The sequence below is a fragment of the Pleurodeles waltl genome, chromosome 9 (genome assembly GCF_031143425.1).
Source record: "Pleurodeles waltl isolate 20211129_DDA chromosome 9, aPleWal1.hap1.20221129, whole genome shotgun sequence".
Classification (NCBI taxonomy): domain Eukaryota; kingdom Metazoa; phylum Chordata; class Amphibia; order Caudata; family Salamandridae; genus Pleurodeles; species Pleurodeles waltl.
The window spans coordinates 1011568527-1011581558 of record NC_090448.1 but is presented as its reverse complement, the minus strand read 5'-3'; the positions used below and the strand labels follow the sequence as shown (position 1 = coordinate 1011581558).

The following is a 13032-nucleotide window of genomic DNA, read 5'->3' as shown; positions in this document are numbered from 1 at the left end:
GGAGCACATATGCCCCTATCCTCTTGTCATGTCTAAAACCGCCACTCTCTTAAGGTTGTCCAGCATTCTGTTCATATTCCATGACACAACCTGCGAGTAGTCCACTGGACAATCTGGTAATGGATTACTCATATCAGAGGTGGGTTTGAGTGTCAATAGATGGTGTGTGGGAGGACAGACATGTGGTAGGCATATAACATGAAGACAAAGCAAGAATAAGGAGAAGAAAATACTATCATACATTACAAGAAAAATGAATCCTCACCATCCCCACATACTTTGAAAACAGGAAGTATCTGTTGTGAGGTAGGCCATCTCTGAGTTGCAACAGGGAGTCCTGTCATGTCTGACCCAGTGGCTCCCCATATCCAACAAAATGATAAAGGAACGAGTGAGGAAAGCAAATAACCACTCCAAATGTCCTACGGTCACTCATCAGCAAAAGCAAATCAAAGTTCAGAGGAGGCACCACCTGAAAAAGCAGCCTCAGCAATATTACTTTGGGGGTATCAAGGCAGACTCCTTGGAGGACTGGGTGCTACCACCAGCTGTCAGAGTTGTCAGTTATCTGGGGGCTCTTCCACGGGGAACATGATATATTACGACGCTTTACTGGGGTATATGTGGGCAGATTAAACCCGTCTCCCTGGGACATATCAGGGCCCATCGGTTGAGGGATGTGATGCTTCATGGGAACCCTCTCGTCAGTCTAGTGGAAGAATATTTAAGGTGTTTAAAAAAAAATGATTTCTCAAAGGCAAGTTTAGCTGTCTGAAAGGACTGCTGTTGTTGCTGGACCATCCTTGTGTAAATCGCTGAAGATCAAGATGGTTTGAGATTGGTACACAATTTTGCCCTAGATTCTAACATACTTGAGGATAGCGTCTCCATATAATTGGGGGGTTTGGCAATAACCAGTCTGTGTCCAGCCCCGGGTAGGGGGCACGACACCAGAGCCCTATGGGCCCACTCAATCACAAAGCAAGAGGTGTGGATTCTGGTGGCATCAGCATACAGAGCCATTGATACAAAAAACTTTCCATCGAGGGGCCATCACACCTCTCTGGGAAACCAACAAACTGCAAATTACTGCTGCAAGCCCTGCCATCAGTGTCCTCAACTTGGGTCGCCAGCTCTCTAGTCACTGCTGTAAGTTCGGTCACCGTCCACTGTAGGGATACAACTGAACCCTCCACTCCAGAGACTCAAGTTTCAGCCTCAGTTATCTGGTCAACTGTGTTTCGTATGTCCCAAAGGAGGAGAGTAACCTCTGTGCCCACCGCACCAATTTTCCAGCATATCTCGCAACTGCGGGGTGGCTCCCAAATGGGCAGCATTGTCAGGATTGGAATACTTAGGAGCGCCTGCCCCATGGTATGTTTGTCAAGAGTACTTTGCTTGGTGTCCTGTGGACCCTTATCCTTAGCTATGGCAATGGGGCAAAGCTAGACATAGCCACTTCACCTGCACTGCACCAGGGCTGACCCGGCTGACCTGGCTGACCCCCCCCCCCCCAAAAAAAATCACAGAAACCTGTGGGGGGTGGCAAGAGCAGTCAGGATCGAAGGTTCTCTGGGACCCAGGTACGATAGGCCTAAAACCATGGCCCAGAGTTGAACTGACGAATTCAGTGGAGGCAAGGGAGTACCCTGCTGCAAACTGCACCAAAACCTAATCTGACTATTTCTGCAACAAATGCAACCCTCCTTGCCTCCCAAGCACCCCACCATGCCCCTTCTAATAGGGTCACAGGCTGAAAGTCCAAGTACACCACCAGGAACATTTATAATACACTAGCAGTTCAGAGTGGCTGTCACCAGTAGAAATATATGAGGAGATTGTGTGATCTGGTTCCTGAGATCCTCCAGACCAAATTACATTGAGTTATTTGCAGTACAAGCACCCTGCATCAGAGTCCGGTGGTTCCCTACAGGTCCAGAGCTCCAATGAAAACAAATCAGGAAGCTGAGGGAGTGTGGGAACCCCTGAGCATCCCTCAGGGCTTCCGGGGAGCCCCACAGGTGGTGCAAAGATCTCCGTGTCCCCTTGGGATTACTGCCTGTGGGGTTCTCTGGAAGCCTGGGGGGTGGTGGAAGGGGGGAAATAATCGGGGGTTCCCCTGCTCCCTCAACTTCAATGGCATCCAAAGCTCCACAGACACCATGTGGGGCCCTTGCAGGTATAATGCCGGTGCCTCCTCACTGATGTAGAGCAGGATGACAGCAGATGAGTAACCGCGCAGAGTCGTTTGACACTGCAGACGACATGATCAGTGGTGAGGTCACACCCACTCCACCACTGTTCTTGATTCATTCTGCTGAGCAGTTCCACAAAGTTGTCCACCCTAAGAAGGAGTTCCCTCAGAGAAAGACTTACTGATAAATGACCCAGTGCCAAACTTCCTGAGCCAACTTCAACAGCTGTTATAAATGCTTAACCTGTTTCTAGATGCCATACATAGTGGTAATGTTGCCTACACGAAAGGGCACTGTATGGTTGTGAATCGGTTTATAAAATGCTCCAAGCATTAACTGAACCTCCATTAGTTCCAGGAGAACTGATGTGCAGACTGTTCCAGAGATCATTGGCCCTGAAATGGGAGGTATCTTAAATGTGCTCCCCACTCTATAAAGAAGTAATCTGTGTTGGTCACCTGGAGCTGGGACTCAAGAAATGACCTACTCAGTAACAGGTTCTTCTGGTTCTGGGCTAAACTAAAATAGATCCTCTCGCTGACTAGTCATTTGTAACCAATGTCTGAACACTCACTCCTGACATTTCTTTTTAGATGCACATACTTTTGTGTAGAAATGTAATCTTAAAACCTGAATCATTTTGATGACATTTAGATGGCCTCCATCTATATAGCTTTGAAGCGACCCATTGAAATGAATGACATCATCTGGCATTCATGGATTTTCTTCACACGGGGTTTGCAAGCAAAATTTTTAAATGTTGAAAGTGAAACTTCAACTACAAGTGCATAATGTGGTTGATGAAAAAATAAAAAAAATAGCTGAAGACCTGACAACACTTGTCAGCTATGGATCTCTATGCACACATACACCTATATACATATTCAGTCACTTAAAAAAAATAAAGGTTAAATGATTTCATTTCAGTTGCAGCCTTGATGTTCTCATAATGTCATTGAACATATCATGATGTAATATGTGAGGTCGTAAGTAGGGCATGGCAAGGGTGCGAGTTAGTTACTTCGGTTAACAGTAAGTGTGAATTTGCATGGTTTTTTTTTTGTTTTAACTGTTATGTTTAACCTGACAGTTTTACCCAAGTATAATGGCACTTTAATTTTTGTTTCTTTTTTAAGTTAATGTCAAGTGTTTTTTTAGGTTTTTTTTTTTAACGTAAAGTAATATTTTAATCACCATATGTACCGGTCACACCCCCTACCCCTGCAGACAGCCGCTTCCCTGCCCGGCTTGCACAGTGTGAAGGAGGCCACTGAGCCTGCCCACTAAACCTCCACAGGTGAACGTCCGGCATTGCGCATGGCCAAAGACCGTGAATTAGCGAAGGTGAAGAACATGCCTCTTGAACTCAAACCACCAGAGCCCCTGTTTTCAATACTCCGACCTCTGTTCTCGAACAGACCCTTAAATCATCATATTAGTAAAAAGATCCCCAAGCCAAGCCTCGGAGTAACAAGTGGTTAACAATCCTGGCAAAACAGTGCAGCTTTTGGGTCACTAAAAGACCATCCAAGCCCAGAGTCAGAGAGAGGTGCCTGTGCACTGGGCTCACCCCCAGGCCATCAATGTGAGTTAGTGAAATATGTTCTCAGTTTTCAAATAAATGCAGGGGTGTGGAATTCCTATAGCCCGATGCCCTAGACGTATTGTTTGGAGTCAAGGACAAGTTTTCATGCTTATTGTGTCCTTGGGACAAGGAGGCCCAACCAACAACTGCACAAACCCTTTGGCTGCAAGTTTACAGTACCACATTATGGAGCAGGAAATGGAATTGTCTGCAGTTGAGGCAATACTTAAGTCCTTATGTTAATGCTGTTTGAACTTGTATGTATTGTTCATTAATGCAAAGCTTTTATTATTAGGGTCAGTGCTCTAAATATATGTAAGCTTGGACTCCACTACGGACACTGGTTCCAGTAAAACAAAAATGAGTACGCATGTTTGCAAAGTTCACCAATATGAAGCTATGTACAATGGTCCCAGAATGTGGTTTGATGAGATGCAAATATTTGCAGAAGCTAGCAAGTACAGTTAATGATTCTTTGCTTTCAAAATAAAATGTTCTTAAAAAAATGGAAAACTAGGAAAAAACGTTTTGCCTACATTACTTTGAAATTTTAGATACCATTTCTTTGAAACATCATTGAGTAAAACGTGTTGATGCATGCTGCATTTCCAAAAGATAGTCATAGTGGGGAGGAAAAATAAATAAAAATCATTAAAAAAAAATAGTGTAACCAGTTTCAACATGGTTATGGGAAACATCAAGATAAACAAGCATTGGCAAAGCCAATAGGTCTGACATTGGTCAACCTTTTGGTTTTGTTAATGTGTGTCTTGTTTTAACATGGCTTTTGTAAAACATTATTGTTGTGGAAGCTGCTGGGCCCCCACCATTGTAACAAACATTGGCAAAAAGTACAAATATTTTTTGGTCGCAAAAAGTACACCTTGCCCACAGTAGTTCATGGCACTGATCAAAACTACTTTGTGTCCGGATATGCTCATTGTGAAACCGTAGATTGCTATCATTCATAGTGAAGCCAGCAGACACCAGGATAGAGAGAGAATTTTAATAAAGACAAAAGATCTTGTTACCACCAGACCTAATTAGGGGCTCAATTCTTAAAGAAAGTCACTGAAGTGCACCAAGAGTATATGTCTTTGCATTTGTGCAGATTTATGCATTTCACGAATTTCAAGTAACCACTTTCAGTGTTACCAGTGATAGAATGATATAAATTGGATTACATTTCTGAGCAAATCTAGTGACAGGTATAATTCATTGATTCATGGCTTAACTAAAAGGGGATTGGACTAACATGTGCAAACCGCATGTCAGTTTCTCAGGCTGCTATTGCGTTTGTCGACGTAGATATGTAAGAGCCTAAAGTGGACCTTTCCCTGGAGCAGAGAGAGGCTTTTGCGGCAAAGATGGATCTGGAACAGTGGTAGACTGTTGAGATCCTTTCAATCACAGATCAGTACTCCAGGCATGGTTCTCGAGGCAGCTCTTTGTCCTGAAGTCAAGGCTCAATTTGAAGCTGAACCCCAGAGTGAAAATTCTCTAAAGAAGTGATTGTGTACGTTAGGGCTCTGTTTTTGAGTTGCTGAGGCTTCAGTGGGGCCATGGAGATTTTCTTCGAAGCCCGAGTTACTGGAGGAAAGATAGGCTGGACTCTGACGCCCCCCACCCCTCCAGACTACATGAAGGGCCATCCTGTCACAAACTGAATATGTGCCTTCAACAGACTGCGCCCGATGGCCCAGGACAACCTTGACAGTGGAATCTGTAGTGTGTCCACTAGCAGTCCCTTCTTTATCGCATGGCCTAAAGGCTGAACAGTTCCATTCTTAGCAGTCCCTTAGGAGACAGTGGTTTAACATCCTGTTTTGGTCCGACCACAGGAACTTATTGCATTCAGGACAGAATTTGAAGGGTGCTACCTCCATAAACCCCTCCCAACCTTCTGGAGACATACTCTTATGACCGGGTCTCTATATTTTTGGACCACTCTCAATGTAGTCTGCACTCGGACAATGTCTTCATGCAGCAAGTCCAGAGTCTGGTGTCAAGAAATTTACCTCTGTAGCGAGACAGTCCAGGAGCTCCAAAAAGGTACATCCGAACCAGAGGAAGGTGTAAAAAAGCTCTCAGGTGCAGTATATGTCTTGTTGCACTGTGAGTATTGGGGCATGGTCAAGAATCACCTCAAAAATGAAACCTTGAATTCTGAGAAAAAACTTGCAACATTAACACCCAACCATAGATTGCGAGATGGTGCAGAGCATGTGAACCCAACAGCACATGCTGCAAATCTGGAGCTATTTCAAGAAAAGTAACATCATGTAGGACTGGAGCCAAATACAAATGCTTGCTGACCTGTAGCTAACAGAACTGGAGTTTGCAGGAATGAATAAGGTAGAAAGTCTCAGGAGTGAAGAGATGGAAGGCTAGTTACTATTCTTTTGCAGAGGTATTTCTTTACTGATTTTAAGTGTCTGCACCGTCTTATTTTGTTTCCATGTAGAACCCCGTTTGACAATTTCTTTTTGCTTGTTACCATCAAAGGACATCACTTCATCCAACACAGTGCCTTTTTGCCTTATGGTTCAGCATTGTTGTTGTGTTAGATTTCAATATGCTTGGACCAGTAACACCGCTGATGCAGGGCAACATTTAGACAACAGTGTAGGGCCAAGCCAGGTAAAAGGCAGTCAACTAACAATAAGATAAGGATCCTTTATTTACGTGTTTAAAATGATCTTGTTTCAGTGCAGACTTCAGTAATGGATGTCGCTATCACAGGTATACAAAACAAAGTCATACGGGGGGACTCGTTCTGAAGGTGCAGGCACAATTTCTCATTCAAATCTTTCAGCTACGAGAGTAATAATGATAAAGGACAGGGTAATACAAGTAGAAGCTTACCAACTCAGGGGTAAAATTCCTCTCTCCAAACCAGGTCATCAGATACTCTAACACGCTTGTTACTGTGGCCTTTAAATGAAAATGAAACAAAAAAAGTAAGCACAACATAAAATAAAGATTGAGTATTGGCTGTTCTAATGAACAAATAATGCATCAAGACATGGATATGGACAGCTGTGCATTTATCGGTCTGGAATGTCCTGCACCCATTTAGAGTGATCACCCGCCTCTAGGCCTCAGGCACCGTTTCCAGTCCTGGCTTTCTATGTGATAGCCTAATGCATTCTGGGAACTGGAGTCTGGTTTTGCTTCTATTAAATTGATTAGATTAACACATATGAAATATGATGTGCTGGTGAAAATACTATGGCTAGAGACGGTGCCTAATGACCTGGATAAAGTGATCAAATTACACCCATTAAAATAGTTTGGTAATTGACGTTTGCTCACAGTTACACTTCTGAGCTATACTTCCTACCTTCAAAGTTTTGTTCCAGAACAAAACATTTTCTACTCATCACTGGTTCCTATGGATGAACACAACAGCACCATAGTATTTGTCCTGACTGAATCTCAAAGGGCACAATTTATTCCCAAAGTAATGTTTGGATAAATTATCAAACAAATCTATACAATCTTATTAGAAATGCTTGCATACCGTAAGTAAATACAATATATGTAAGCACAAGACACTGTTTCCAGAAGAAGGATGCTTTTTCAATGTTCTTGTTTTTGTCCGTTACAGTCATTGTTTTGTGATGTACAGCAAACACATGTTTTGTGACAGCGACGGGAGCAAAAGTCACTCCAACTTACTCATGCATCTCTAGGAGTGAGGTAGAAAAAACAATGGCTGGCTGCGGGGCAACAGTTTTTCATAACTCACATCACATTTACAACATTTTCCTAACCAACTTGCATAACGGACAACATCACTTAAGGAAACTCCTAAAAATATATTGGAGACTTCCAACTAACAACTCATCTATTACTGAGCAAGCATTACCAAGTTGTCTGGCTTTAAAGGGATGTTGTATGGTAATGCGAAGCATTTCAAGCAGATAACATGGGAATCAATATATACAGGGAGTGCAGAATTATTAGGCAAGTTGTATTTTTGAGGATTAATTTTATTATTGAACAACAACCATGTTCTCAATGAACCCAAAAAAACTCATTAATATCAAAGCTGAATATTTTTGGAAGTAGTTTTTAGTTTGTTTTTAGTTTTAGCTATGTTAGGGGGATATCTGTGTGTGCAGGTGACTATTACTGTGCATAATTATTAGGCAACTTAACAAAAAACAAATATATACCCATTTCAATTATTTATTATTACCAGTGAAACCAATATAACATCTCAACTTTCACAAATATACATGTCTGACATTCAAAAACAAAACAAACAAATCAGTGACCAATGCAAGGACACTCAAAAGCCTGCCATCCATGGATTCTGTCAGTGTTTTGATCTGTTCACCATCAACATTGCGTGCAGCAGCAACCACAGCCTCCCAGACACTGTTCAGAGAGGTGTATTGTTTTCCCTCCTTGTAAATCTCACATTTGATGATGGACCACAGGTTCTCAATGGGGTTCAGATCAGGTGAACAAGGAGGCCATGTCATTAGATTTCCTTCTTTTATACCCTTTCTTGCCAGCCACGCTGTGGAGTACTTGGACGCGTGTGATGGAGCATTGTCCTGCATGAAAATCATGTTTTTCTTGAAGGATGCAGACTTCTTCCTGTACCACTGCTTGAAGAAGGTGTCTACCAGGAACTGGCAGTAGGACTGGGAGTTGAGCTTGACTCCATCCTCAACCCGAAAAGGCCCCACAAGCCCATCTTTGATGATACCAGCCCAAACCAGTACTCCACCTCCACCTTGCTGGCGTCTGAGTCGGACTGGAGCTCTCTGCCCTTTACCAATCCAGCCACGGGCCCATCCATCTGGCCCATCAAGACTCACTCTCATTTCATCAGTCCATAAAACCTTAGAAAATCAGTCTTGAGATATTTCTTGGCCCAGTCTTGACGTTTCAGCTTGTGTGTCTTGTTCAGTGGTGGTCGTCTTTCAGCCTTTCTTACCTTGGCCATGTCTCTGAGTATTGCACACCTTGTGCTTTTGGGCACTCCAGTGATGTTGCAGCTCTGAAATATGGCCAAACTGGTGGCAAGTGGCATCGTGGCAGCTGCACGCTTGACTTTTCTCAGTTCATGGGCAGTTATTTTGCGCCTTGGTTTTTCCACACGCTTCTTGCGACCCTGTTGACTATTTTTAATGAAACGCTTGATTGTTCGATGATCACGCTTCAGAAGCTGTGCAATTTTAAGAGTGCTGCATCCCTCTGCAAGATATCTCACTATTTTTGACTTTTCTGAGCCTGTCAAGTCCTTCTTTTGACCCATTTTGCCAAAGGAAAGGAAGTTGCCTAATAATTATGCACACCTGATATAGGGTGGTGATGTCATTAGACCACACCCCTTCTCATTACAGAGATGCACATCACCTAATATGCTTAATTGGTAGTAGGCTTTCGAGCCTATACAGCTTGGAGTAAGACAACATGCATAAAGAGGATGATGTGGTCAAAATACTCATTTGCCTAATAATTCTGCACTCCCTGTATTTGTGTGGAAGCAAAATACTGCAGAGTATTATATTGGTGTAGGGTAAAAGGTCCAATGTCAGTTGAACTGGCATGCCAGACTTAAAAATCCATTTAGGTCAATGACTACCCTTCTCATCTGTGCTGCTGATAGAGAAAACACCATAAAATATATAGTTATTCAAGATAGCTTAATAGCATTAAAATGTCATGTGGTGTCTCTGAAAGTTCAAGCTCAGGCAGCTGGATGAACAAACACAATAAACATAACACTTTTTGTGGAAGCACACAATTTTTGCCCAATCAAAACATTTACTCCTGGCTCCCAACGCGGAGCTAAAGCCCCCTCCTGTGATGATTACCGTCTGGCTTGACAGAGTAGCTGACGCCAGACAATTATGTGACTGTAAGAGTGCCTATGTCATTTACATCTTCCTCTGCCCCGACACAAAATCTGCGTTGATAGCATTAATAAGGCCTTTAAAAATGAGAATACAAGAACATTACAGGCCAGCCATAAATCGGACCAAGTAAATGACGTAAAGGGGAAAGATATAGGGACAAGTACCTTAAATGGCCCTATTTGATAGACTATATTAACATAAGACTTGGCAAGACCCCTTTATCCACATTAGAAATGCTCAAGTGAACAGCGCAGGTAGACAGTTTAAAACGATCACATAGCTAGCATCACTACTCACCTGCACTTTGGATGTATAAATAAAGTCAATACACTATGGGCCTATCTTGCCACAGTGTTAATTTCCCAAGCTTTCCAACTATTTAACTTTTTTTGTCCTGCATGGTGAGAGTGTTTCACTGTCTGTACATCATTCGTGTGTACATGTGTTCTAGGTTAAAAAAACTTAAAAAAACACGAGTCGGTTTCACTCATGTCTCGCAGTCCTTATAGTACAACACAACTATAAACTAACATGTATGATGTTATGTTCTTTTACAGTCTTGAAAAGGCCCCAGGCCTGCACACCATTAGGGGGTGATCCACATGTTGGCTGCACACCAGCAAACAATGACTGGAACAAAAAAAAAAAAAGTAAATCTGGAAACAGGGCTTGTGTGCTGATGTTGTATTTACTTACTGCATGCAAATATTTCCAATAACGTTGTTTAGAACTGTCCCTGTCCATGTGGGCAACAATGACTTACGCTGGTACATTTCCATAGTGTGCAGGTATCACTAATAACGAGGGTGAAGAAGGCCTGTAGCGCGAAGGGTCACTTCTCCACATAATAATGTATGAAATAGATCCTGGAGATCCAGTATAGAACAGTAAGGAAAGATCAGTTCATCTTAAAAACAACACTGCCTGGTATCCCTTAACATCTGAACGTAATTAGAACAACGATCTGAACTGTGTTCGACTGAACAAAGTCAATATAATAAGTACCATTGAGAGGTGTAAAGGTCACGTTATCTACAGCCCTACAAAGCTGCTAGACTGCCAACAATCTCCACAAAAAAGAAAGGCCCGTAGGCTCCAGCTTCTTTCATTGTGATCGATGCCAGGGGGCATAGCTCAGTCCCTCTAAGCACTAATCAACACAGGAGAAGTACTGTTGGACAGGGGAGAAATGGGTGGGTAGAAAGCCCAAGGAGTAGAATAAAGAAAGTCATGCGGCTGGACCACCCTGGTGTTAGGCCCCACCTTCCACAACTCAAGTCCCAAAAGTTTTTCAGGATCCACCCCTCTCCCAATTGCCTAAAACTCAAATACAATAGCCATCCCCACAGCAAGTGAGAAAATTTGGATTTTTTTGGTGTAATTTTTACACATGGGTTAACTCCCTCATTCTGCTGTACCCGGTATGCAGAAAGACTGTCTGGTGTTTGTGGAGGGGAGTTGGGGATGGGGTGAAGGGACGTGCCAGGAGTAGAACACTCAACACCTCATTCTGTTTCTCACATATTTTCAAGATCGCCTGGTGGGCTTTCTGAACTCCCACCTGCTAACCATACCAGGATGGGCAGATTGTTGATAAACACCCAAATAAGCTCACCTGGGGGCCTGAAAACCCCACCACAGCACAAGTGCAAAAACGTGAGCGAGGCATGTACAGAAGGCACTCCCTTCCTGATACAGGTCCACCTCCTGAGCACAAGACAACATTTCTGGCCCCTTGGGTGGCAGAATGGGGCAGAGGGGTTACCCCTTCTCTGCCAGACCAAATGTCAAAACTGCGCCCAGAGAAATCTAAATTTCCTCTCACTTGCCATAATGAAATGGTTGCACTATTTGAGCTTGGATCAGCCTGCAAGCAGGTAACCGACGAAACCTGGGCATTTCTGAAACCTAGCGATGCAGGGGGATCCAGGGAGGTGTGGCCTGCATGGATCCAAGCATCTTTTCTTACTTGGAGTACCCTTTGAATGTAAACATACAGATCAAAAGATGTTTTTCAATGTTTAGGTGACAGAAAAACTCAGGCAGTTTCAGCCAAGAGCAAAAAATTTTTACCACTTTGCACTGCAACACTTAATCTGTTTCAAACGCGGCCGTGTGTGGCTGGATCCTACATGCATTATAGGAACAGATCAAAACTGTTCTCACCCAAAGACCTCATCGACACCACAGGGTCCATATTTTGACTGATTCCTGCTGTGGGTGATCAGGCTATCCACACAAGTGGGGAACAGTTTCTAACTGAGGGAAGTGTGGAAACAGTGGTTGGTAAAAAATGTATTTACCTCACAGATTCCTGAACTTTCCCTCACAAAAATGCGAGGAAAATTGTGCTATTTAGCCAAGGTTTGACAACTGCAAGGTACGCAAGGTAGGTAACCTTAATGGGATACATGCATCACACCGTTCTGGACAAAGCCTCCTAGCTTTCACTGGGGGGTACATCACTATAGAGATATGGTGCCTCCAATCCTCTGCCAACCCTGAGCCCACTGCAGGCCATTCGCCTGGGGTTTCATCAGCCTTGAATTGCACATGGCGATTATTACCTTTGCTATGTTTTAATGCGTAAAGGTGCATGATGTGTGTGTGTGTGTGTATGCGTGTGGTGTGGACTGCATAAAGGTTTGTGCAGCTATTCGCTCAAGGACTGAGCTTTCCCCATCTTTCTTTAGGTTTGGGATTGGCTATGTTGTCCATCTCATTTAGGAACTCAAATCCTTCCAAAGCAGCACCAATAGGTCACTTCGGGAGGCACTGGGGTGGCCGGGTTTCGAGGTGCTTTCAGCATCTGGTGCCCTAATGTTACCTATGGGGAACGGTCTGGTTAGAAAGATGCTGCAAGCTGGAACTGGGGGACCACTCCAGCTGAACCAACAATGGGGCTCAGGTCTCACAGTGCTCGGGGACGCAGAGACACCTTTGGTCCTCTTCTCCTGAGCCCGGGAGCACAGGTGCCCTGAGGTATCGGGTTTTTGTCACCGGGTCATTCGTGGTAGAGGGGGGCCTGAACAAAGAGGCTGCAGGTGGGGTTGGGAAGTCCACAGTTGGGGAACCCATGGTGAGCTTCATCTCTGAAGGGGGACCACGCTGGCACTGCTGGCCCACTTCAACATGGGCTGGGGTGTACAGGTGCAATGGTGCTTTTTGTTGTCAGGTTTTGGCGGCCCGGAGTTCTCACAGTTCTTCTGGGGTGCCTTCAGGATGCAGGGGAGCAGCTCTGCTACTCCATCGGAGTTCCTGAGTGTTGGAAGGCTGGCAGTCGTGCCATGCTTGTGGAGGCACAGGCAGTTGCAGTACAGGTTGTCTATGGCACAACTGTCAAGGACAGCAGAGAGGCTGGCAGGACCGGAAC

The 13032-nt window shown here is 43.9% G+C and overlaps 1 protein-coding gene across 1 annotated transcript in view; it reads right to left on the bottom strand.

Annotated features, from left to right (window-relative positions):
• GEMIN2 (gem nuclear organelle associated protein 2) overlaps window positions 1–13032 on the bottom strand; it is a 148812-nt gene that overhangs the window by 48173 nt on the left and 87607 nt on the right. Inside the window, exon 7 of the mRNA XM_069208611.1 lies at window positions 6646–6714. Within this exon, the coding sequence (XP_069064712.1) occupies window positions 6646–6714 (69 nt within the window). The remainder of the gene's footprint in view (window positions 1–6645; window positions 6715–13032) is intronic.